Source organism: Phasianus colchicus, chromosome 38 (genome assembly GCF_987193195.1).
Source record: "Phasianus colchicus chromosome 38, bPhaCol1.hap1.1, whole genome shotgun sequence".
Lineage (NCBI taxonomy): Eukaryota > Metazoa > Chordata > Aves > Galliformes > Phasianidae > Phasianus > Phasianus colchicus.
Genome location: NC_143473.1, coordinates 2234846 through 2261003, shown reverse-complemented (window position 1 = coordinate 2261003; position 26158 = coordinate 2234846). Strand labels below are relative to the sequence as shown.

The following is a 26158-nucleotide window of genomic DNA, read 5'->3' as shown; positions in this document are numbered from 1 at the left end:
ATCCTGGGGACCCCCCCAAATCCTGAGACCCCCCCCACTCCCCTCTGACCCCCCCAAATCCTGAGACCCCCCCCCAAATCCTGAGGACCCCCCCCAAAATCCTCAGATCCCAAATCCTGAGAGCCCCCCCCCAAATCCCCTCTGACCCCCCCAAATCCTGAGACCCCCCCCAAATCCTAAGACCCCCCCCAAATCCTGAGGACCCCCCCCAAATCCTGAGCCCCCCCCCCAAATCCTGAGACCCCCCCCCAAATCCTGAGGACCCCCCCCAAAATCCTCAGATCCCAAACCCTGAGCCCCCCCCCCCCACATCCGCATGGATCCTGGCTGCAGCCCCCTCCCCCCCCCCCCGTTGTTGCACGAGCATTGTGCGTTGCACGACGGGTTGTGCACACGCATTGGGCGCCCATTGCAGCCCTTTGCGCAAGAAGGGGCGTCTTGCACGAGCGATGCACGACGGCCCCGTGCGCGTGCGGCGTGCCCTCGTGTTCCTTTGCACAAGGGCCTCCTTGCACAAGCGTCGCGTGTGCACTGGGCTCACCATCGCTGCGCTGAGCCGAAGAAGCGTGAAACGCGGCCCCGGCGGTGTTTTGCACGACGGGCGTGCAACGCTTCGGGCCTTAGCAACGGGAGCGTGCAACGCACGAGCTTCCCTTGCACAAGCCTCGTGCGACGCACAACGTGCCCCCGTGGGGCACAAGGGGGTGGGATGCTGGGGTGGGGGGCAGAGGGGAGGATGGGGAGCGGAGGGGGGGGTGTGCGATGCACAATGCTCCTTGCACGAGGAGGCTGCGCGGTGCTCCTTGCACGAGTGTTGTGCAAGGCCGTGGTGCCCCGAATGATTGTGCCCCCCCCTCCCCCAGTCGTCGCAGGGCGGGGGGCATCGCACGCTGCTCTATGGGCACGCCATCCTGCTCAGGCACTCCCATAGCGGAATGGTGAGATGGGGGGGGTCCTATAGGGTGGGGGGGGTCTTATGGGGTGGGGGGGGGTCCTTTGGGGTGGGGGGGGTCCTGTATGGTGGGGTGGGGGTCCTATGGGGTGAGGGGGGTCTTATGGGGTGAGGGGGGTCTTATGGGGGTGGGGGGGGGTCCTTTGGGGTGGGGGGGGTCCTGTATGGTGGGGTGGGGGTCCTATGGGGTGAGGGGGGTCTTATGGGGTGAGGGGGGTCTTATGGGGGTGAGGGGGGGTCCTTTGGGGTGGGGGGGGTCCTGTATGGTGGGGTGGGGGTCCTATGGGGTGAGGGGGGTCTTATGGGGTGAGGGGGGTCTTATGGGGGTGAGGGGGGGGTCCTTTGGGGTGGGGGGGGTCCTGTATGGTGGGGTGGGGGTCCTATGGGGTGAGGGGGGTCTTATGGGGTGAGGGGGGTCTTATGGGGGTGAGGGGGGGTCCTTTGGGGTGGGGGGGGTCCTGTATGGTGGGGTGGGGGTCCTATGGGGTGAGGGGGGTCTTATGGGGTGAGGGGGGTCTTATGGGGGTGAGGGGGGGCCTATGGGGTGGGGGGGGTACCTATGGGGTGGGCGGGGGTCTTATGGGGTGGGGGGGGTCTTATGGGGTGGGGTGGGGGTCCTATTGGGTGAGGGGAGTCCGATGGGGAGGGGGGGGGTCTTATGGGGTGGGGGGGGTCCTGTATGGTGGGGTGGGGGTCCTATGGGGTGAGGGGGGTCTTATGGGGTGGGGGGGTACCTATGGGGTGGGGGGGGTCTTGTAGGGTGTGTGTGGGGGGTCCTATAGGGTGAGGGGGGGTCCTATGGGGTGGGGGGGGTCCTATAGGGTGGGGGGGGTCTTATGGGGTGGGGGGGGGTTCTATAGGGTGAGGGGGGTCTTTTGGGTTGAGGGAGGGTTTCTATGGGGTAAAGGGGGTCCTATGGGGTGAGGGGGGGTCCTATAGTATGGTGGTGGGGGTCTTTTGTGGGGGGGGGTGTCCTATGGGGTGAGGTGTGGGGTCCTGTGGGGCAGATGGGGGGTCTAATGGGGTGAGGAAGGGGTTCTATGGGGCAAAGGGGGTCCTATGGTGTGTGGGGGGTCCTATGGGGTGAAGGGGGTCCTATGGGGTGAGGGGGGGTCCTGTGGGGCAGATGGGGGGTCTAATGGGGTGAGGAAGGGGTTCTATGGGGCAAAGGGGGTCCTATGGGGTGAGGGGGGTCCTATGGGGTGAGGGGGGTCCTATGGGGCCGCCCCATAACCGCCCCCCCCCCCGCAGTACCTGAGCTGCCTGACCACGTCCCGCTCCGTCACCGACAAACTGGCCTTCGATGTGGGGCTGCAGAAGGACGCGGCGGGTAGGGGGCGCTGTGGGGTGGGGTTTGGGGGCGCTGTGGGGTTTGGGGTGGCTTTGGGGTGGGATTTGGGGTCGCTATGGGGTGGGATTTGGGGGTGGCTGTGGGTTTGGGGTGGGATTTGGGGTGGCTGTGGGTTTGGGGTGGCTGTGGGGTGGGATTTGGGGTGGCTGGGATTTGGGGTGGCTGTGGATTTGGGGTGGCTGTGGGGTGGGATTTGGGGTCGCTATGGGGTGGGATTTGGGGTCGCTGTGGGGTTTGGGGTGGCTTTGGGGTGGGATTTGGGGTGGCTATGGGGTGGGATTTGGGGGTGGCTGTGGGTTTGGGGTGGCTGTGGGGTGGGATTTCGGGGTGGCTGTGGGTTTTGGGTTCCTATGGGATGGGATTTGGGGTCGCTGTGGATTTGGGGTGGCTGTGGGGTGGCTGTGGGATTTGGGGTGGGATTTGGGGTGGGATTTGGGGTCGCTGTGGGTTTGGGGTGGCTGTGGGGTGGGGTTTGGGGTGGCTGTGGGATTTGGGGTGGCTGTGGGATTTGGGGTGGGATTTGGGGTGGCTGTGGCTGTGGGCTGGGATTTGGGGTCGCTGTGAGGTTTGGGGTGGGGTTTGGGGTGGCTGTGGGATTTGGGGTGGGATTTGGGGTGGCTGTGGATTTGGGGTGGGATTTGGGGTGGGATTTGGGGTCGCTGTGGGTTTGGGGTCGCTATGGAGTGGGATTTGGGGTGGCTGTGGGGTTTGGGGTGGGATTTGGGGTCGCTGTGGGGTTTGGGGTGGGATTTGGGGTGGGATTTGGGGTCACTTTGGGATTTGGGGTCACTATGGGTTTGGGGTGGATGTGGGCTGGGATTTGGGGTCGCTGTGGGGTTTGGGATGGCTGTGGGGTGGGATTTGGGGTCACTGTAGGATTTGGGGTGGCTGTGGGCTGGAATTTGGGGTCACTGTGGGATTTGGGGTGGCTGTGGGTTTGGGGTGGCTGTGGGGTGGGATTTGGGGTCGCTGTGCGTTTGGGGTGGCTGTGGATTTGGGGTCGCTGTGGGATTTGGGGTGGGATTTGGGGTGGGATTTGGGGTGGCTGTGGATTTGGGGTGGGATTTGGGGTGGCTGTGGATTTGGGGTGGCTGTGGGATTTGGGGTGGCGGTGGGGTGGGATTTGGGGTCTCTGTGGGGTTTGGGGTCGCTATGGGGTGGGATTTGGGGTGGCTGTGGGGTTTGGGGTGGGATTTGGGGTGGGATTTGGGGTGGCTGTGAGTTTGGGGTGGCTGTGGGGTGGGATTTGGGGTCGCTATGGGGTGGGATTTGGCGTCGCTATGGGGTTTGGGGTCTGCATGGGTGGGATTTGGGATCGCTATGGGGTGGGATTTGGGGTCGCTGTGGGGTTTGGGGTCTGCATGGGTGGGATTTGGAGTGGCTGTGGGGTTTGGGGTGGGATTTGGGGTCGCTGTGGGGTTTGGGGTGGGATTTGGGGTGGCTGTGGGGTGGGATTTGGGGTCACTTTAGGGTTTGGGGTTGCTATGGGTTTGGGGTGGCTGCGGGCTGGGATTTGGGGTTGCTGTGGGCTTAGGGTGGCTGTGGGGTGGGATTTGGGGTCGCTGTGGGTTTGGGGTGGCTGTGGGGTGGCGGTGGGCTGGGATTTGGGGTGGGATTTGGGGTCACTTTGGGATTTGGGGTGGCTGTGGGTTTGGGGTGGCTGTGTGGTGGGATTTGGGGTTGCTATGGGTTTGGGGTGGCTGCGGGCTGGGATTTGGGGTGGCTGTGGATTTCGGGTGGGATTTGGGGTGGGATTTGGGGTGGGATTCGGGGTGGGATTTGGGGTGGCTGTGGGGTGGGATTTGGGGTGGCTGTGGATTTCGGGTGGCGGTGGGGTGGGATTTGGGGTGGCTGTGGATTTCGGGTGGGATTTGGGGTGGGATTTGGGGTGGCTGTGGGGTGGGATTTGGGGTCACTTTGGGATTTGGGGTTGCTCTGGGGTTTGGGGTGGCTGTGGGGTGGGATTTGGGGTGGCTGTGGGATTTGGGGTGGGATTTGGGGTGGGATTCGGGGTGAGCGGTGCCGTGCGGCGCAGGGGAGGCGTGCTGGTGGACGCTGCACCCGGCGTCGAAGCAGCGCTCGGAGGGGGAGAAAGTGAGGGTGGGGGACGACATCATCCTGGTCAGCGTCTCCTCCGAGCGCTACCTGGTGAGTGTGCAACGGGCGTGCAAGGGGCGTGCAACGAGTGTGCGATGGGCAGGCAGTGAGCGTGCCACGAGTGTGCAATGAATGTGCAAGGATGTGCAAAGAACATGCAATGAGTGTGCAATGAGTGTGCAAGGGGAGTGCAATGAGTGTGCAACTAGCGTGCAAGGGGCGTGCAACCAGTGTGCAACGAGTGTGCGATGAGCGGGCAATGAGTGTGACACGAGTGTGCAACGGGCGTGCAAGGGGGTGTGCAATGAGTGTGCAACGAGCGTGCGATGAGAGGGCAGTGAGTGTGCCACGAGTGTGCAACGGGTGTGCAAGGAGTGTGCGACGAGCGTGCGATGAGTGGGCAATGAGCAGACAATGAGCATGCAGTGAGTGTGCAATGAATGTGCACGGGGCATGCAAAGAATGTGCAGTGAGTGTGCAACTGGTGTGCAAGGGCTGTACAATGAGCGTACAAGAGGTGAGCAACGAGTGTGCAGTAGGTGTGTAATGAACGTGCAAGGGGTGTGCAATGAGTGTGCGACCGGTGTGTAACGAGGAGGGGCGACGAGTGTGCAATGAGTGTGCAAGGGGTGTGCAATGAGTGTGCAACAGGTGTGCAATGAGCGTGCGAGGGTGCATGGGATGGTGGTCCCTGTGGGGGGGTCCTGTGGGGTGGGAGTCTCCCTATAGGGTGGGGAGTCCCTATGGGGTTGGGGTCCCTATGGGTGGGGGTCCTTATAGGGTTGGGTCCCTTTGGGGTCCCCCATAGGGTGGGGGGTCCCTATGGGGTTGGGGTCCCTACGGGGTTGGGTTCCCTTTGGGGTGGGGATCTCTATGGGCAGGGGGTCCCTATGGGGTTGGGTCCCTATAGGGCAGGGGAATCCCTTTGTGGTGGGGGTCTCTGTGGGGTGGCGGTCCCGATGGGTGGGGGTCCCTATAGGGTGGGGGTCCCTATGGGGTTGGGTTCCCTTTGGGGTGGGGATCTCTATGGGGCAGGGGTCCCTATGGGGTTGGGTCCCTATAGGGCTGAGGAATCCCTTTGTGGTGGGGGTCCCTATAGGGTGGGGATCTCTATGGGGCGGGGGTCCCTTTGGGGTGCGGGTCCCTATAGGGTGAAGGGGTCCCTATGGGGTGGGGGTCCCTATAGGGTGGGGGTCCCTATAGGACAAGGGGTCCCTATGGGGTTGGGGTCCGTATAAGGTGGGGGATCCCTATGGGGTTGGGTTCCCTTTGGGGTGGGGATCTCTATGGGGCGGGGGTCCCTATGGGGTTGGGTCCCTATAGGGCAGGGGAATCCCTTTGGGGCGGGGGTCCCTATGAGGTTGGGTCCCTATGGGGCGGGGTCCCTTTGGGTGGGGTTCTCTATGGGGTTGGGGTCCCTATGGGTGGGGGTCCTTATAGGGTGGGGGTCCCTCTGGGGCGGGGTCCTATGGGTTGGGGTCCCTATGGGGTGGGGGTCCCTATGGGATTGGGGTCCCTATGGGGTGGTGGATCTCTATGGGGTGGGGGTCCCTCTGGGATGGGGATCCCTATGGGGCAGGGGGTCCCTTTGTGGTGGGGGTCTCTATGGGGTGGGGGTCCCTATGGGGTTGGGTCCCTATAGGGCAGGGGAATCCCTTTGTGTTGGGGGTCCCTATGGGGTGGGGGTCCCTATGGGGTTGGGGTCCCTTTGGGTGGGGGTCTGTGACCCCATAAGCCCCCCCCCCCCCAGCACCTCTCGACGGCCAGCGGGGAGCTGCAGGCGGACGCGTCCTTCATGCAGACGCTGTGGAACATGAACCCCATCTGCTCGGGGGCGGAGGAAGGTGGGCCTTATGGGGTCGGGGGGGTTTTATAGGGTCGGGGGGGTCTTATGGGGTCAGTGGGGTCCTATGGGGTCGGGGGGGGGTCATATGGGGTGTGTGGGGTTGGGGGGAGGGCCTTATGGGGTCGGGGGGGGTCATATGGGGTGTGTGGGGTTGGGGGGAGGGTCCTATGGGGTGTGTGGGGTGTCCTATGGGGTGTGTGGGGTCCTGTGGGGTCGGGAGGGGTCATATGGGGTGTGTGGGGTTGGGGGGAGGGCCTTATGGGGTCGGGGGGGTCTTATGGGGTCAGTGGGGTCCTATGGGGTCGGGGGGGGTCATATGGGGTGTGTGGGGTTGGGGGGAGGGCCTTATGGGGTCGGGGGGGGTCTTATAGGGCCGGGGGGGTCTTATGGGGTCAGTGGGGTCCTATGAGGTCGGGGGGGGTCATATGGGGTGTGTGGAGTTGGGGGGAGGGTCCTATGGGGTGTGTGGGGTGTCCTATGGGGTGAGAAGGGTCCTGTGGGGTTGGGGGAGGTCATATGGGGTGTGTGGGGTCCTATGGGGTCAGTGGGATCCTATGGGGTCAGTAGGGTCCTATGGGGTCGGGGGTCCTATGAGGTCGGTAGGGGTCCTATGGAGTGTGTGGGGGTCCTTTGGGGTGTGAGGGGTCCTATGGGGTGTGTGGGGTTGGGGGGTGGACCTTATGGGGTGGGGGGGGTCTTATAGGGCCGGAGGGGTGTTATGGGGTCAGTGGGGTCCTACGGGGTCGGGGGGGGTCATATGGGGTGTGTGGGGTTGGGGGGAGGGTCCTATGGGGTGTGTGGGGTCCTGTGGGGTCGGGGGGGGTCATATGGGGTGTGTGGGGTTGGGGGGAGGGTCCTATGGGGTGTGTGGGGTGTCCTATGGGGTCAGTGGGGTCCTGTGGGGTCAGTGGGGTCCTGTGGGGTCGGGGGGGTCATATGGGGTGTGTGGGGTTGGGGGGTGGACCTTATGGGGTGGGGGGGGTCTTATAGGGCCGGAGGGGTGTTATGGGGTCAGTGGGGTCCTACGGGGTCGGGGGGGGTCATATGGGCTATGTGGGGTTGGGGGGAGGGTCCTATGGGGTGTGTGGGGTCCTGTGGGGTCGGGGGGTTCATATGGGGTGTGTGGGGTTGGGGAGAGGGTCCTATGGGGTGTGTGGGGTGTCCTATGGGGTGAGAAGGGTCCTGTGGGGTTGGGGGAGGTCATATGGGGTGTGTGGGGTCCTATGGGGTCAGTGGGATCCTATGGGGTCAGTGGGGTCCTATGGGGTCGGGGGTCCTATGAGGTCGGTAGGGGTCCTATGGAGTGTGTGGGGGTCCTTTGGGGTGTGTGGGGTTGGGGGGAGGGCCTTATGGGGTCGGGGGGGGTCTTATAGGGCCGGGGGGGTCTTATGGGGTGTGTGGGGTCCTATGGGGTCGGGAGGGGTCATATGGGGTGTGTGGGGTTGGGGGGAGGGTCCTATGGGGTGTGTGGGGTCCTGTGAGGTCGGGGGGGTCCTGTGGGGTCAGTGGGGTCCTATGGGGTGTGTGGGGTTGGGGGGAGGACCTAATGGGGTGGGGGGGGTCTTATAGGGCCGGGGGGGTCATATGGGGTCAGTGGGGTCCTATGGGGTCGGGGGGGGTCATATGGGGTGTGTGGGGTTGGGGGGAGGGTGGGAGGGTCCTATGGGGTGTGTGGGGTGTCTTATGGGGTGAGTTGGGTCCTATGGGGTCAGTGGGGTCCTACGGGGTCGGGAGGGGTCATATGGGGTGTGTGGGGTTGGGGGGAGGGTCCTATGGGATGTGTGTGGTGTCCTATGGGGTCAGTGGGGTCCTATGGGGTCGATGGGGATCCTATGGGGTGTGTGGGGTCCTGTGGGGTCAGTGGGGTCATATGGGGTGTGTGGGGTTGGGGGGAGGGTCCTATGGGGTGTGTGGGGTCCTGTGGGGTCAGTGGGGTCCTATGGGTTGTGTGGGGTTGGGGGGAGTGTCCTATGGGGTGTGTGGGGTGTCTTATGGGGTGTGTGGGGTCCTGTGGGGTCAGAGGGGTCCTGTGGGGTCGGAGGGGGTCCTATGGGGTGTGTGGGGCTGGGGGGGGGCTTCCTATGGGGTATGTGGGGTCCTACGGGGTCGGGGGGGGGTCCTATAGGGTCGGTGGGGATCCTATGGGATGTGTGGGGTCCTATGGGGTCGGTGGGGATCCTATGGGATTTGTGGGGTCCTACGGGGTCGGTGGGGGTCCTATGGAGTGTGTGGGGGTCCTATAGGGTATGTGGGCTCCTATGGGGTGTATGGGGTCCTATAGGGTGCCCGCTGACCCCAAATGCCCCCCCCAGGTTACGTGACGGGGGGCCACGTGCTGCGTCTGTTCCACGGCCACATGGACGAGTGCCTCAGCACCTCCCCCCCCGAGCAGGGGGACGAGCGCAGGTTAAGGGGGGGGGGGGGGGGGCGGCGACCCTATAAAAAGCGGGGGGGGGGTCGCTATGGGATGCCCCATAACCTCACCCTCGTGTTGGCCCCACAGCAGCGTGGTGAGCTACGAGGGGGGGGCCGTCTGCACACACGCGCGGTCGCTGTGGAGGTTGGAGCCCCTGCGCATCAGGTGGGGGTCTGGGGGGGGTCTGGGGGGGCTCTATGGGGTCTGGGAGGGGCACTGGGGGGTCTGGGGGAGTCTGGGGGGGCTCTATGGGGTCTGGAGGAGGGCACTGTGGGGTCTGGGGGGGTCTGGGGGGGTTCTGTGGGGTCTGGGGGGGATCTGGGGGGACTGGGGGGGTCTGGGGGGGCTCTGTGGGGTCTGGGGGGGCTCTGGGGGGTCTGGGGGGGATCTGGGGGGACTGGGGGGGTCTGGGGGGGCTCTATTGGGTCTGGGGGGGCTCTATTGGGTCTGGAGGGGGGCACTGTGGCATCTGGGGGGGCTCTGGGGGGTATGTGGGGGCTCTGTGGGGTTGGGAGGATCTGGGGGGGCTCTATGGGGTCTGGGGGGTCTGGGGGGGATCTGGGGGGGCTCTGGGGGGTCTGGGGGGGTCTGGAGGGGGGCACTGTTGGGTCTGGGGGGGATCTGGGGGGACTGGGAGGATCTGGGGGGACTCTATGGGGTCTGGAGGAGGGCACTGTGGGGTCTGGGGGGGTCTGGGGGGGCTCTGTGGGGTCTGGGGGGGGCTCTATTGGGTCTGGAGGGGGGCACTGTTGGGTCTGGGGGGGCTCTATGGGGTCTGGGGGGGGCACTGTGGGATCTGGAGGGGGGCACTGTTGGGTCTGGGGGGGCTCTGTGGGGTCTGGGGGGGCTCTGTGGGGTTGGGAGGGTCTGTGGGGGCTCTATGGGGTCTGGGAGGGGCACTGTGGGGTCTGGGGGGGTCTGGGGGGGCTCTGTGGGGTCTGGGGGGGCTCTATTGGGTCTGGAGGGGGGCACTGTGGCATCTGGGGGGGCTCTGGGGGGTATGTGGGGGCTCTGTGGGGTTGGGAGGATCTGGGGGGGCTCTATGGGGTCTGGGGGGGTCTGGGGGGGCTCTGTGGGGTTGGGGGGATCTGGGGGGGCTCTATGGGGTCTGGGGGGGGCACTGGGGGGCCTGGGGGGGCTCTGTGGGGTCTGGGGGGGACTGGGGGGACTGGGGGAGTCTGGGGGGGCTCTATGGGGTCTGGAGGAGGGCACTGTGGGGTCTGGGGGGGTCTGGGGGGTCTGGGGGGGCACTGGGGGGACTGGGAGGACCTGGGGGGGCTCTATGGGGTCTGGGGGGTCACTGTGGGGTCTGGGGGGGCCCTGAGGTGTTTGGGGGGGTCTGTGGGGGGGGGGCTCTGGGGTCACTGTGGGGTCCGGAGGGGTCTGGGGGGGGTCACTGGGGGGTTATGGGGGGGGGGGTCTGTGGGGTGACTGTGGGGTTTGGGGTTCTCCCCCCCCCCCCCCCACTTATACCCCCCCCCCCCTTCCTGACGCCCCCCCCCCAGTTGGAGCGGCAGCCACCTCCGCTGGGGGCAGCCGTTCCGGGTTCGTCACGTGACGTCGGGCCGCTACTTGGCGCTGAGCGAAGAGCGCGGCCTCGTGGTGGTGGAGGCGGCGGCCGCCGGGACCCGAGCGGCTGCGTTCTGCTTCCGGGCCTCCAAGGTGGGGGGAGGGGCGGGGTGACCCCACCCCCCCTGTGTGACCCAACCCTGTGGGGGGTGGGGGGAGGTGTGGGGATGTGGGGATGTGGGGCGTCCCGGAGTTTTGGGGTGTCCTGAAGTGATGCTCGCAGCCCGCTCCCATTCACGTCTCCAGCCCCATTCATAACTTCATCCCATCCCCATTCATAAGTTCATCCCACCTCCATTCATAACTTCATCCCATCCCCATTCATATCCCACCCCATTCACGTCCCCATCCCACTTCCATTCATGTCCCCATCCCACCTCCATTCATAACTCCATCTCAGCTCCGTTCATAACTTCATCCCACTCCCATTCATAAGTTCATCCCCACTCCATTCATAACTTCATCCCACCCCCATTCATAACTTCATCCCCACTCCATTCATAACTTCATCCCACCCCCATTCATAACTTCATCCCACCTCCATTCATAACTCCATCCCACCTCCACTCATAACTTCATCCCACTCCCATTCATAACTTCATCCCACCTCCATTCATAACTTCATCCCACCCCCATTCATGTCCCCATCCCACCCCATTCATAACTTCATCCCCACTCCATTCATAACTTCATCCCACCCCCATTCATAACTTCATCCCACCCCCATTCACATCCCACCCCATTCACGTCCCCATCGCACTCCCATTCATAACTTCATCCCACCCCCATCCATACCTTCACCCCCCCATTCGCATCCTCACCCCCATTCATGTCCCCATCCCATTCCCATTCATAACTTCATCCCACCCCCATTCGTATCCCACCCCATTCATGTCCCCATCCCATTCCCATTCATAACTTTATCCCACCCCCATCCATACCTTCACCCCCCCCCATTCACATCCTCACCCCCATTCATGTCCCCATCCCCCCCCCCATTCATAACTTCATCCCGCCCCCATTCATATCCTGCCCCCATTCATAATTTCATCCCCCCCATTCACGTCCCACCCCCATTCATGTCCCCATCCCACTCATTCATATCTCCATCCCACCTCCATTCACGTCCCCATCTCACCCCATTCTTTCCCATTCACATTCCTGTTGTGGTCCCATCCCACTCATTCATGTCCCCATTGTGGTTCAGTCCCCATTTGGGTCCCCATCCCCATCCCACCCCATCCCATCCTATTTCATCCCATCCCATCCCATCCCATCCCACCCCATCCCATCCTATTTCATCCCATCCCATCCTATCCCATCCCCATCCCATCCCATCCCATCCCATCCCATCCCATCCCATCCCATCCCATCCCATCCTATTTCATCCCATCCTATTTCATCCCATCCCATCCCATCCCATCCCACCCCATCCCATCCCATCCCATCCCATCCCATCCCATCCCACCCCATCTTCCCATGATGTCCCCATTCCATCCCTGTCCCGATCCCATCCCACTCCCATTCATTTCCCCACCCCAATCCCATTCACTCCATTCCCATTCATGCCCCCATCTCTGTCCCATCCCCATTCACATCCCCATCCCTTCCCATTCATGATTTCATCCCCCCATCCCCATTCACATCCCTGTTCCCACTCCATTCCCATTCATGTCCCCATCCCACTCTCATTCATGTCCCCATCCCCATTCCATCCCCATTCATGACCCCATTCCTGTCCCATTCCCATTCATGTCCCCATCCCAATCCCATTCACTCCATTCCCATTCATGACCCCATCTCTGTCCCACTCCCATTCATAACCCCATCCCCACCCATTCCCACTCCCATCCCCATCCCATAGGAGGGGTTATGGAGGGGCTACAGGGGGATTTGGGGGCTGTGGGGGGTTATGGAGGGGCTACAGGGAGATTTGGGGAGATTTGGGGGGTTATGGAGGGGCTACAGAGGGATTTGGGGAGATTTGGGGGGCTATGGGGGGTTATGGAGGGGCTGTAGGGGGATTTGGGGAGATTTGGGGGGTTATGGAGTGGCTACAGGGGGATTTGGGGGTTTGTGGGGGGTTCTGGAGGGGCTATAAGGGGATTTGGTGGCTGTGGGGGGTTCTGGAGGGGCTACAGGGGGATTTGGGGGGTTGTGAGGTGTTATGGAGGGGCTGTATGGGGATTTGGGGAGATTTGGGGGGTTATGGAGGGGCTACAGGGGGATTTGGGGAGATTTGGGGGGTTATGGAGGGGCTGTAGGGGGATTTGGGGGGTTGTGAGGTGTTATGGAGGGGCTGTAGGGGGATTTGGGGGGTTGTGAGGGGTTATAGAGGGGCTATAGGGGGATTTGGGGAGATTTGGGGGGTTATGGAAGGGCTTTAGGGGGATTTGAGGGGTCATGGGGGGTTATGGAGGGGCTACAGGGGGATTTGGGGAGATTTGGGGGGTTATGGAGTGGCTACAGGGGGATTTGGGGGTTTGTGGGGGGTTATGGAGTGGCTACAGGGGGATTTGGGGGTTTGTGGGGGGTTCTGGAGGGGCTGTAGGGGGATTTGTGGAGATTTGGGGGGTTATGGAGGGGCTACAGGGGGATTTGGGGGTTTGTGGGGGGTTCTGGAGTGGCTATAGGGGGATTTGGGGTGATTTGGGGGGTTATGGGGGAGGTTACAGGGACCTCCATTCCCATTCCCACCCCGACCCCAATTACAGGAGAAGCGATGGGGGTCTGGCAGACCCTCCGACCCCCCCCTTATTCCCCCCATACCCCAAACATCTCCCCTCCCCCTTGCAGGAGAAGCTGGAGACGGGGGCGAAACGCGACGTGGAGGGGATGGGACCCCCCGAAATCAAATATGGGGAGTCGCTGTGCTTCGTGCAGCACGCGGCCTCGGGGCTGTGGCTCACCTACGCTGCTGCTGACACCAAAGCCCTGCGCCTGGGGCAGCTGAAACGGAGGGTGTGTGTGGGGGGGGGGGCGTGGGGGGGCTATGGGGGGATTTGGGGGGGTTATTGGGGGGTTATGGGGGGTTATGGGGGGTTATGGAGGGGCTACAGGGGGATTTGGGGGGTTGTGGGGGGTTATGGGGGGATTTGGGGAGTTGTGGGTGGGTTGTGGGGGGGCTATAGGGGGATTTGGGGGGTTATTGGGGGGCTACAGGGGGATTTGGGGGGTTGTGGGGGGTTATGGGGGGATTTGGGGAGTTGTGGGGGGGTTGTGGGGGGGCTATAGGGGGATTTGGGGGGTTATTGGGGGGCTACAGGGGGATTTGGGGGGGTTATGGGGGGATTTGGGGGGTTGTGGGGGGGCTATGGGGGGTTATGGGGGGTTATAGGGGGCTTATGGGGGGCTATAGGGGGATTTGGGGGGTTATGGAGGGGCTACAGGGGGATTTCGGGGGTTATTGGGGGGTTATGGGGGGATTTGAGGGGTTCTGGGGGGGTTATGGAGGGGCTATAGGGGATTTGGGGGGATATGGGGGGGGGCTTTGGGGGGTTCTGGGGGGGTTATGGGAGGGTTATGGGGGTTATGGGGGTCTTTAGGGGGATTTGGGAGGTTATGGGGGGGCTATAGGGGGATTTGGGGGGTTGAGGGGGGGTTATGGGGGGACAATAGGGGAATTTGGGGGATTGTGGGGTTTATAGGGGGGCTATAGGGGGATTTGGGGGGTTGTGGGGGGGTTATGGGGGTTATGGGGGGCTATAGGGGGATATGAGGGGGTTGTGGGGAGGTTATGGGGGTTATGGGGGGGCTATAGGGGGATATGGGGGGATTTGGGGGATTGTGGGGGGGCTATAGGAGAATTTGGGGGGTTGAGAGGGGTTATGGGGGGGCTATAGGGGGATTTGGGGGATTGTGGGGTTTATAGGGGGGCTATAGGGGGATTTGGGGGTTATGGAGGGGCTATAGGGGGATATGGGGGGATTTGGGGGGTTATGGGGGGGCTATAGGGGGATTTGGGGGGTTGAGGGGGGTTATGGGGGTTATGGGGGGGCTATAGGGGGATATGGGGGTTTTGGGGGGTTATGGGACGATTTGAGGGGGGTCGCAGGGGGCTATGAGGGATTCTGGGGGAGCTCTGTGGGTTATGGGGGCCTTTAGGGTGGCACGGTGGAGAATTTTGGGGTTTTCCGGGGGGATTTTGGGGGGGTTCCGGTATCTGCGGGTTCCCCCCTCGTTAATTCCCGCCCCCCAATTAACTGATGAGCCCTAATTACCCCCGCAGGCCATCCTGCACCAGGAGGGGCACATGGACGACGCGCTGTCGCTCAGCCGCTCGCAGGGCGAGGAGGCGCAGGCGGCGCGGATGATTTACAGCACGGCGGGGCTCTACGGCAGCTTCATCCGGTACGGCCGCGGGGTCACGGGGTCACGGGGTCACGGGGTCACGGGGTCACGGGGTCAGCTGTGGGGTCACGGGGTCAGCTATGAGGTTATGGGGTCAGCTGTGGGGTCACAGGGTCAGCTGTGGTGTCACACGGTCATGGGGTCAGCTGTAGGGTCATGGGGTCATGGGGTCATGGGGGTCACAGGGCCACGGGGTCATGGGGTCATGGGGTCAGCTGTGGGGTCACAGGGTCAGCTATGGGGTTATGGGGTCAGCTGTGGGGTCACACGGTCACAGGGTCAGCTGTGGGGTGAGGGAGTCAGCTGTGGGGTCATGGGGTCACGGGGCCACGGGGTCACGGGGTCACAGGGTCAGCTGTGGGGTCATGGGGTCATGGGGTCATGGGGTCAGTGGTGGGGTCACAGGGTCAGCTGTGGGGTTATGGGGTCAGCTGTGGGGTCACACGGTCACAGGGTCAGCTGTGGGGTGATGGAGTCAGCTGTGGGGTCATGGGGTCACGGGGCCACGGGGTCATGGGGTCATGGGGTCAGCTGTGGGGTCACAGGGTCAGCTATGAGGTTATGGGGTCAGCTGTGGGGTCACAGGGTCAGCTGTGGTGTCACACGGTCATGGGGTCAGCTGTAGGGTCATGGGGTCATGGGGTCATGGGGGTCACAGGGTCACGGGGTCACGGGGTCAGCTGTGGGGTCACGGGGTCAGCTATAGGGTTATGGGGTCAGCTGTGGGTCACACGGTCACAGGGTCAGCTGTGGGGTGAGGGAGTCAGCTGTGGGGTCATGGGGTCACGGGGCCACGGGGTCACGGGGTCACAGGGTCAGCTGTGGGGTCACGGGGTCAGCTATGGGGTTATGGGGTCAGCTGTGGGGTCACACGGTCACAGGGTCAGCTGTGGGGTGATGGAGTCAGCTGTGGGGTCACGGGGTCAACTATGGGGTCACAGGGTCACGGGGTCAGCTGGGGGGTCATGGGATCACAGGGTCAGCTGTGGAGTCACGGGGTCATGGGGTCACAGGGTCAGCTGTGGGGTCACGAGTTCACAGGGGTCATGGGGTCAGCGGTGGGGACACAGGGTCAGCTATGAGGTCATGGGGTCAGCTATGGGGTCACAGGGTCAGTTGTGGGGTCATGGAGTCATGGGGTCACGGGGTCGGCTATGGGGTCATGGGGTCTGCTGTGGGGTCACGGGGTCAGCTATGAGGTCTCAGGGTCAGCTGTGGTATTATGGGGTCACGGGGGTCACAGGGTCAGCTGTGGGGTCACAGGGTCAGCTATGAGGTCATGGGGTCAGCTGTAGCGTCATGGGGTCAGTTGTGGGGTCATGGAGTCAGCTGTGGGGTCACGGGGTCACGGGGGTCACAGGGTCAGCTGTGGGGTCACGGGGTCATGGGTTGGCGGGGTCAGCTGTGGTATCATGGGGTCACAGGGTCATGGGGTCAGCTGTGGGGTCATACGGTCACAGGGTCACGGGGTTACGGGGTCAGCTGTGGGGTCACAGGGTCACAGGGTCAGTTGTGGGGTCATGGAGTCAGCTGTGGGGTCATGGGGTCAACTGTGGGGTCACAGGGTCACGGGGTCAGCTGTGGGGTCATGGGATCACAGGGTCACGGGGTCATGGGGTCAGCTGTGGGGTCATGGAGTCACGGGGTCACGGGGTCGGCTATGGGGTCTTGGAGTCAGCTGTGGGGTCACGGGGTCGTGGGGTCACAGGGTCAGCTGTGAGGTCACGGGGTCAGCTATGGGGTCATGGGGTCGTGGGGTCACAGGGTTCTATGGAGTTTCTAAGGGGTTTGGGGGGTTTCTATGGGGTTTCTATGGGTTTATGGTGTTTCTATGGGATTTCTATGGGGTCATGAAGTTTCTATGGGTTTATGGGGTTCCTATGGGGTTTCTATGGGTTTATGGGGTTCCTATGGGGTTTCTATGGGTTTATGGGGTTCCTATGGGGTTTCTAAGGTGTTATGGGGTTTCTATGGGGTTCCTATGGGGTTTCTATGGGGTTACGGTGTTTCTATGGGGTTCTTAAGGGTTTATGGGGTTTCTATGGGGTTCCTATGGGCTTATAGGGTTCCTTTGGGGTTTCTATGGGGTTATGGGGTTTCTATGGGGTTTCTAAGGGTTTATGGGGTTTCTATGGGGTTCCTAAGGGTTTATGGGGTTTCTATGGGGTTTATTAGAGGTTATGGTGTTTCTATGGGGTTTCTATGGGTTTATGGTGTTTCTATGGGGTTCCTATGGGCTTATGGGGTTCCTATGGGTTTTCTATGGGTTTATGGTGTTTTTATGGGGTTCCTAAGGGCTTATGGGGTTCCTATGGGGTTATGGGGTTTCTATGGGGTTCCTATGGGCTTATGGGGTTCCTATGGGTTTTCTATGGGTTTATGGTGTTTTTATGGGGTTCCTAAGGGGTTATGGGGTTTCTATGGGGTTCCTAAGGTGTTATGGGGTTCCTATGGGGTTTCTATGGGGTTCCTAAGGGGTTATGGGGTTTCTATGGGGTTCCTAAGAGGTTATGGGGTTTCTATGGGGTTTCTATGGGTTTATGGAGGTTCTATGGGTTTATGGGGTTCCTATGGGGTTTCTATGGGTTTATGGGGTTTCTGTGGGGTTTATTAGAGGTTATGGGGTTCCTATGGGGTTTCTATGGGGTTATGGGGTTTCTATCGGGTTCCTGAGGGTTTATGGGGTTTCTATGGGGTTCCTAAGGGTTTATGGGGTTTCTATGGGGTTTATTAGAGGTTATGGGGTTCCTATGCGGTTTCTCTGGGTTTATGGTGTTTCTATGGGGTTCCTAAGGGCTTATGGGGTTCCTATGGGGTTCCTAAGGTGTTATGGGGTTCCTATGGGGTTTCTATGGGGTTCCTAAGGGGTTATGGGGTTTCTATGGGGTTTCTATGGGTTTATGGAGGTTCTATGGGTTTATGGGGTTCCTATGGGGTTTCTATGGGTTTATGGGGTTTCTGTGGGGTTTATTAGAGGTTATGGGGTTTCTATGGGGTTTCTATGGGTTTATGGTGTTTCTATGGGGTTCCTAAGGGTTTATGGGGTTTCTATGGGGTTCCTAAGGGGTTATGGGGTTTCTATGGGGTTTCTATGGGTTTATGGGGTTTCTATGGGGTTCCTTAGGGTTTATGGGGTTTCTATGGGGTTCCTAAGGGTTTATGGGGTTTCTATGGGGTTTATTAGAGGTTATGGGGTTCCTATGCGGTTTCTCTGGGTTTATGGTGTTTTTATGGGGTTCCTAAGGGGTTATGGGGTTTCTATGGGGTTTCTATGTTGTTATGGGGTTTCTATGGGGTTTCTATGTTGTTATGGGGTTCCTATGGGGTTTCTATGGGGTTATGGGATTTCTATGGGGTTCCTAAGGGTTTATGGGGTTTCTATGGGGTTTCTATGGGTTTATGGAGATTCTATGGGTTTATGGGGTTTCTATGGGGTTCCTATGGGCTTATAGGGTTCCTTTGGGGTTTCTATGGGGTTATGGGGTTTCTATGGGGTTCCTAAGGGTTTATGGGGTTTCTATGGGGTTTATTAGAGGTTATGGGGTTTCTATGGGGTTCCTAAGAGGTTATGGGGTTTCTATGGGGTTTCTATGTTGTTATGGGGTTCCTATGGGGTTTCTATGGGTTTATGGTGTTTCTATGGGGTTCCTATGGGCTTATGGGGTTCCTATGGGTTTTCTATGGGTTTATGGTGTTTTTATGGGGTTTCTATGGGGTTCTGGGTTTTCTATGGGGTTTCTATTGGCTTATGGGGTTCCTATGGGTTTTCTATGGGTTTATGGTGTTTCTATGGGGTTCCTAAGGGTTTATGGGGTTTCTATGGGGTTTGTTGGAGGTTATGGGGTTTCTATGGGGTTCCTAAGGGTTTATGGGGTTTCTATGGGGTTCCTAAGAGGTTATGGGGTTTCTATGTGGTTCCTAAGGGTTTATGGGGTTTCTATGGGGTTTATTAGAGGTTATGGGGTTTCTATGGGGTTCCTAAGAGGTTATGGGGTTCCTATGGGTTTTCTATGGGTTTATGGTGTTTCTATGGGGTTCCTAAGGGCTTATGGGGTTCCTATGGGGTTATGGGGTTCCTATGGGTTTTCTATGGGTTTATGGTGTTTCTATGGGGTTCCTAAGGGGTTATGGGATTTCTATGGGGTTCCTAAGTGGTCCCGGTGTTTCTATGGGTTCCCGTTGTTCCTGCGCTGTCCCGCTGTCCGTCCGTGCGACCTTTGTGTCCGTCTGTTTCCCCACGCAGGAGCCTGGACGCCCTGAGCTCCCGCGGCCGCGGCGGCGGAGGGGGAAACGCGGCGCTGCCCATCGCCGCCGTCATCCTCAGCCTGCGGGATCTCATCGCCTACTTCCGCGCCCCCCACACCGAGCTGCAGCACGAGCAGCGCCAGAACCGCCTGCGCTCCCTGCGGCGCCGCCAGGACCTCTTCCAGCAGGAGGTGCGGCCCCATAGACCTTGTGGGGCGGGTATGGGGCGGGTATGGGGTGGTTATGGGGTCATTGGGGTGGCTATGGGGCTGTGCTCCCTGCGGCGCCACCAGGACCTCTTCCAGCAGGAGGTGCGGCCCTATAGACCTTGTGGGGCGGGTATGGGGTGGTTATGGGGTCATAGGGGTGGGTATGGGATCATAGGGGTGGGTATGGGGTCATAGGGGTGGCTATGGGGCTGTAACCCCTGCGGCGCCGCCAGGACCTCTTCCAGCAGGAGGTGCGGCCCTATAGACCTTATGGGGCGGGTATGGGGTGGTTATGGGGCGGGTATGGGGTCATTGGGGCGGGTATGGGGTCATAGGAACAGGTATGGGGTCATAGGGGTGGGTATGGGGTCATAGGGGTGGTTATGGGGTCATAGGAACAGGTATGGGGTCATAGGGGTGGTTATGGGGTCATAGGAACAGGTATGGGGTCATAGGGGTGGTTATGGGGTCATAGGGGTGGTTATGGGGTCATAGGGGTGTCTATGAGGCTGCGCTCCCTGCGGCGCCGCCAGGACCTCTTCCAGCAGGAGGTGCGGCCCCATAGACCTTGTGGGGCGGGTATGGGGCGGGTATGGGGTGGTTATGGGGTCATTGGGGTGGCTATGGGGCTGTGCTCCCTGCGGCGCCGCCAGGACCTCTTCCAGCAGGAGGTGCGGCCCTATAGACCTTGTGGGGCGGGTATGGGGTGGTTATGGGTTCATAGGGGTGGGTATGGGGTCATTGGGGTGGTTATGGGGTCATAGGAACAGGTATGGGGCTGTAACCCCTGCGGCGCCGCCAGGACCTCTTCCAGCAGGAGGTGCGGCCCCATAGACCTTGTGGGGCGGGTATGGGGTGGTTATGGGGTGGTTATGGGGTCATAGGAACAGGTATGGGGTCATAGGAACAGGTATGGGGCTGTGCTCCCTGCGGCGCCGCCAGGACCTCTTCCAGCAGGAGGTGCGGCCCCATAGACCTTGTGGGGCGGGTATGGGGCGGGTATGGGGTGGTTATGGGGTCATAGGGGCGGGTATGGGGTCATAGGAACAGGTATGGGGTCATAGGGGTGGCTATGAGGCTGCACTCCCTGCGGCGCCGCCAGGACCTCTTCCAGCAGGAGGTGCGGCCCCATAGACCTTGTGGGGCGGGTATGGGGCGGGTATGGGGTGGTTATGGGGTCATTGGGGTGGCTATGGGGCTGTGCTCCCTGCGGCGCCGCCAGGACCTCTTCCAGCAGGAGGTGCGGCCCTATAGACCTTGTGGGGCGGGTATGGGGTGGTTATGGGTTCATAGGGGTGGGTATGGGGTCATTGGGGTGGTTATGGGGTCATAGGAACAGGTATGGGGTCATAGGAACAGGTATGGGGCTGTGCTCCCTGCGGCGCCGCCAGGACCTCTTCCAGCAGGAGGTGCGGCCCCATAGACCTTGTGGGGCGGGTATGGGGCGGGTATGGGGTGGTTATGGGGTCATAGGGGCGGGTATGGGGTCATAGGAACAGGTATGGGGTCATAGGGGTGGCTATGAGGCTGCACTCCCTGCGGCGCCGCCAGGACCTCTTCCAGCAGGAGGTGCGGCCCTATAGACCTTATGGGGCGGGTATGGGGCGGTTATGGGGTCATTGGGGTCATAGGAACAGGTATGGGGTCATAGGAACAGGTATGGGGTCATAGGGGTGGCTATGAGGCTGTGCTCCCTGCAGCGCCACCAGGACCTCTTCCAGCAGGAGGTGCGGCCCCATAGACCTTGTGGGGTGGGTATGGGGTGGTTATGGGGTCATAGGGGTGGGTATGGGGTCATAGGGGTGGGTATGGGGTCCTAGGAACAGGTATGGGGTCGTAGGGGTGGCTATGGGGTCATTGGGGTGGTTATGGGGTCATTGGGGTGGTTATGGGGTCATAGGAACAGGTATGGGGTCATAGGGGTTGTTATGGGGTCATAGGGGTTGTTATGGGGTCATAGGGGCGGGTATGGGGTCATAGGGGTGGTTATGGGGTCATAGGGGTGGCTATGGGGCTGTGCTCCCTGCGGCGCCACCAGGACCTCTTCCAGCAGGAGGTGCGGCCCCATAGACCTTGTGGGGCGGATATGGGGTGGTTATGGGGTCATAGGGGTGGTAATGGGGTCATAGGAACAGGTATGGGGTCATAGGGGTGGTTATGGGGTCATATGGACAGGTATGGGGTCATAGGGGTGGTTATGGGGTCATAGGGGCGGGTATGGGGTCATAGGGGTGGTTATGGGGTCATAGGAACAGGTGTGGGGTCATAGGGGTGGGTATGGGGTCATAGGGGTGGTTATGGGGTCATAGGGGTGGGTATGGGGTCATACGAACAGGTATGGGGTCATACGAACAGGTATGGGGTCATAGGGGTGGCTATGAGGCTGCGCTCCCTGCGGCGCCGCCAGGACCTCTTCCAGCAGGAGGTGCGGCCCCATAGACCTTGTGGGGCGGGTATGGGGTGGTTATGGGGTCATAGGGGCGGGTATGGGGTCATAGGAACAGCTGTGGGGTCATAGGAACAGGTATGGGGCTGTGCTCCCTGCAGCGCCGCCAGGACCTCTTCCAGCAGGAGGTGCGGCCCCATAGACCTTATGGGGCGGGTATGGGGTGGTTATGGGGTCATAGGGGCGGGTATGGGGTCATAGGAACAGCTGTGGGGTCATAGGGGTGGCTATGGGGCTGCGCTCCCTGCGGCGCCGCCAGGACCTCTTCCAGCAGGAGGTGCGGCCCTATAGACCTTATGGGGCGGGTATGGGGTCATTGGGGCGGGTATGGGGTCATAGGAACAGGTATGGGGTCATAGGGGTGGTTATGGGGTCATAGGGGCAGGTATGGGGTCATAGGGGTGGGTATGGGGTCATAGGAACAGGTATGGGGTCATAGGGGTGGGTATGGGGTCATAGGAACAGGTATGGGGTCATAGGGGTGGGTATGGGGTCATAGGGGTGGCTATGGGGTCATACAAACAGGTATGGGGTCATAGGGGTTGTTATGGGGTCATAGGAGCAGGTATGGGGTCATAGGGGTGGCTATGGGGTGGTAATGGGGTGGTTATGGGGTCATAGGGGTGGTTATGGGGGGGTAATGGGGTGGTTATGGGGTCATAGGGGTGGTTATGGGGTCATAGGGGTGGTTATGGGGTCATAGGGGTGGGTATGGGGTCATAGGGATGGGTATGGGGTCGTAGGGACAGGTATGGGGTCATAGGGGCAGGTATGGGGTTATTGGGGCAGGTATGGGGTCATAGGGGTGGGTATGGGGTCATAGGGGTGGTTATGGGGTCATAGGGGTGGGTATGGGGTCATAGGGGTGGTTATGGGGTCATAGGGGTGGGTATGGGGTCATAGGGGTGGTTATGGGGTCATAGGGGAGGTTATGGGGTCATAGGGGTGGCTATGGGGCTGTAACCCCTGCGCCGCCGCCAGGACCTCTTCCAGCGGGAGGTGCGGCCCTATAGCTGTTATGGGGTGGTTATGGGGTCATAAGGGTGGTTATGGGGCCATAGGGTACTTGTGGGGTCATGGGGGCACTTATAGGACCATGAGGATGCTTATGTGCCATAGGGACACTTATGGGGCCGTGGTGACTTATGGGTCTATGGGGGCACTTATGGGGCCATAGGGGCACTTATGGGGCTGTGGGAGCACTTATGGGGCCACGGTGACTTATGGGGCCATAGGGGCACTTCTGGGCCTATGGGGGCACTTATGGGGCCATAGGGGCACTTCTGGGCCTATGGGGGCACTTATGGGGCTGTGAGGGCACTTATGGGGCCATGAGGATGCTTATGTGCCATAGGGGCACTTCTGGGTCTATGGGGGCACTTATAGGGCCGCGGTGACTTATGGGGCCATAGGGGCACTTATGGGTCTATGGGGGCACTTCTGGGTCTATGGGGGCACTTATGGGGCCGCGGTGACTTATGGGGCCATAGGGGCACTTCTGGGTCTATGGGGGCACTTATGGGGCCACAGTGACTTGTGGGGCCATGGGGGCACTTCTGGGTCTATGGGGGCACTTATGGGTCTATGGGGGCACTTCTGGGTCTATGGGGGCACTTATGGGGCCACGAGGGCACTTCTGGGTCTATGGGGGCACTTATGGGGCCACGGTGACTTATGGGGCCATAGGGGCACTTATGGGGCTGTGGGAGCACTTATGGGTCTATGGGGGCACTTATGGGGCCATGAGGATGCTTATGTGCCATAGGGGCACTTCTGGGTCTATGGGGGCACTTATGGGGCCGCGGTGACTTATGGGTCTATGGGGGCACTTTTGGGGCCATGGGGGCGCTTATGGGGCCGCGGTGACTTATGGGGCCATAGGGGCACTTGTGGGTCTATGGGGGCACTTCTGGGTCTATGGGGGCACTTATAGGGCCGCGGTGACTTATGGGGCCATGGGGGCACTTCTGGGCCTATGGGGGCACTTCTGGGTCTATGGGGGCACTTATGGGGCCATAGGGGCACTTGTGGGGTCATGGGGGCACTTATGGGGCCATGAGGATGCTTATGTGCCATAGGGACACTTATGGGGCCATAGGGTGCTTATGGGGCCATGGGGGCACTTCTGGGTCAATGGGGGCACTTATGGGGCCATGAGGATGCTTACGGGCCATAGGGGCACTTATGGGGCCATAGGGGCACTTCTGGGTCTATGGGGGCACTTATAGGGCCACGGTGACTTGTGGGGCCATAGGGGCACTTCTGGGTCTATGGGGCGCTTATGGGGCCGCGGTGACATGTGGGGCCGCGGTGACTTATGGGGCCATAGGGGCACTTCTGGGTCTATGGGGGCACTTATGGGGCCATAGGGGCACTTATGGGTCTATGGGGGCGCTTATAGGGCCGCGGTGACTTATGGGTCTATGGGGGCACTTATGGGGCCGCGGTGACTTATGGGGCCATAGGGGCACTTCTGGGTCTATGGGGGCACTTATGGGGCCATGGTGGCACTTCTGGGGCCATGGGGGCGCTTGTGGGGCCGCGCTGACTTGTGGGGCGCCCATAGGGGATGATCTCCCTGGTGCTGAACTGCATCGACCGGCTGAACGTCTACAGCACCGCCGCGCACTTCGCCGAGTTCGCCGGGGAGGAGGCGGCGGCCGCATGGAAGGAGATCGTCAACCTCCTCTACGAGCTGCTGGGTGAGGCGCCCCGCGGGGGGGCGCTGCGGGGAATCCGGGCGGTGGGGCGGAATCGGCCGCCAGGGGGCGATGTGGGGGAATGGAGCTGTGGGGCTGGAATTGGCCGCCAGGGGGCGCTGTGGGGGGGTTGGATCTATGGGGTAGAATTGGCCGCCAGGGGGCGCAGTGGAGGATTGGATCTATGGGGTGGAAACGGCCGCCAGGGGGCGCTGTGGGGGAATGGATCTATGGGGCGGGATGGGCCGCCAGGGGACGATGTGGGGGGGTTGGATCTATGGGGTGGAATCGGCCGCCAGGGGGCGCTGTGGGGAATCGGGGCGGTGGGGCTGGAAGTGGCCGCCAGGGGGCGCTGTGGGGGGGGGGGGGGTTGGATCTATGGGGCGGAATGGGCCGCCAGGGGGCGCTGTGGGGAATTGGATCTATGGGGTGGAAACGGCCGCCAGGGGGCGCTGTGGGGGATTGGATCTATGGGGCGGAATCGGCCGCCAGGGGGCGATGTGGGGAATTGGATCTATGGGGTGGAATCGGCCGCCAGGGGGCGATGTGGGGGATTGGAGCTGTGGGGTGGAAGCGGCCGCCAGGGGGCGATGTGGGGAATTGGATCTATGGGGCGGAAGCGGCCGCCAGGGGGCGCTGCGGGGAATCGGGGCAGTGGGGCTGGAAGCGGCCGCCAGGAGGCGCTGTGGGGGGAGGGTGGGGGGGGGTTGGGTCTATGGGGCGGGATGGGCCGCCAGGGGGCGATGTGGGGGAATGGAGCTGTGGGGCTGGAAGCGGCCGCCAGGGGGCGATGTGGGGGCGCTGTGGGGGGGTTGGGGGGTTGGATCTATGGGGTGGAATCGGCCGCCAGGGGGCGCTGTGGGGAATTGGAGCTGTGGGGTGGAATCGGCCGCCAGGGGGCGCTGTGGGGGGGTTGGATCTATGGGGTGGGATGGGCCGCCAGGGGGCGCTGTGGGGAATTGGATCTATGGGGTGGAAACGGCCGCCAGGGGGCGCTGTGGGGGAATGGAGCTGTGGGGCGGAATCGGCCGCCAGGGGGCGCTGTGGGGGAATTGGAGCTGTGGGGCGGGATGGGCCGCCAGGGGGCGATGTGGGGGAATTGCATCTATGGGGTGGAATCGGCCGCCAGGGGGCGCTGTGGGGGGGGGTTGGATCTATGGGGCGGGATGGGCCGCCAGGGGGCGATGCTGGGCAATAGGATTTTATAGGATCACATGGGGCTGGATTGGGGTGATGTGGGGTGAAGGGCGATTTTATGGGGTCATATAGGGCTGGACTGGGGTGATGTGGGGCAGAGGGATTTTATGGGGTCATATAGGGCAGGATTGGGGTGATGTGGGGCAGAGGGATTTTATGGGGTCATATAGGGCCGGATTGGGGTGATGTGGGGTGAAGGGCGATTTTATGGGGTCACATAGGGCCGGATTGGGGTGATGTGGGGCAGAGGGATTTTATGGGGTCATATAGGGCCGGATTGGGGTGATGTGGGGCAGAGGGATTTTATGGGGTCACATAGGGCAGGATTGGGGTGATGTGGGGCAGAGGGATTTTATGGGGTCATATAGGGCAGGATTGGGGTGATGTGGGGCAGAGGGATTTTATGGGGTCATATAGGGCCGGATTGGGGTGATGTGGGGCAGAGGGATTTTATGGGGTCATATAGGGCTGGACTGGGGTGATGTGGGGTGAAGGGGGATTTTATGGGGTCACATAGGGCAGGATTGGGGTGATGTGGGGCAGAGGGATTTTATGGGGTCACATAGGGCTGGACTGGGGTGATGTGGGGTGAAGGGCGATTTTATGGGGTGATGTGGGGCAGAGGGATTTTATGGGGTTATATAGGGCCGGATTGGGGTGATGTGGGGCAGAGGGATTTTATGGGGTCATATAGGGCTGGACTGGGGTGATGTGGGGCAATGGGGTTTTATGGGGTCATATAGGGCTGGATTGGGGTGATGTGGGGTGGAGGATGAATTTA

The 26158-nt window shown here is 61.4% G+C and overlaps 1 protein-coding gene across 1 annotated transcript in view; it reads left to right on the top strand.

Moving 5' to 3' along the window:
- The window catches only part of RYR1 (ryanodine receptor 1), a 180050-nt gene that overhangs the window by 7315 nt on the left and 146577 nt on the right, over nucleotides 1-26158 (top strand). Inside the window, exons 4-14 of the mRNA XM_090129818.1 lie at nucleotides 864-938; nucleotides 2204-2282; nucleotides 4339-4451; nucleotides 6151-6244; nucleotides 8559-8652; nucleotides 8750-8827; nucleotides 10168-10324; nucleotides 13028-13192; nucleotides 14460-14581; nucleotides 18825-19017; nucleotides 24048-24183. Of these exons, the coding sequence (XP_089985944.1) occupies nucleotides 864-938; nucleotides 2204-2282; nucleotides 4339-4451; nucleotides 6151-6244; nucleotides 8559-8652; nucleotides 8750-8827; nucleotides 10168-10324; nucleotides 13028-13192; nucleotides 14460-14581; nucleotides 18825-19017; nucleotides 24048-24183 (1306 nt within the window). The remainder of the gene's footprint in view (nucleotides 1-863; nucleotides 939-2203; nucleotides 2283-4338; nucleotides 4452-6150; nucleotides 6245-8558; nucleotides 8653-8749; nucleotides 8828-10167; nucleotides 10325-13027; nucleotides 13193-14459; nucleotides 14582-18824; nucleotides 19018-24047; nucleotides 24184-26158) is intronic.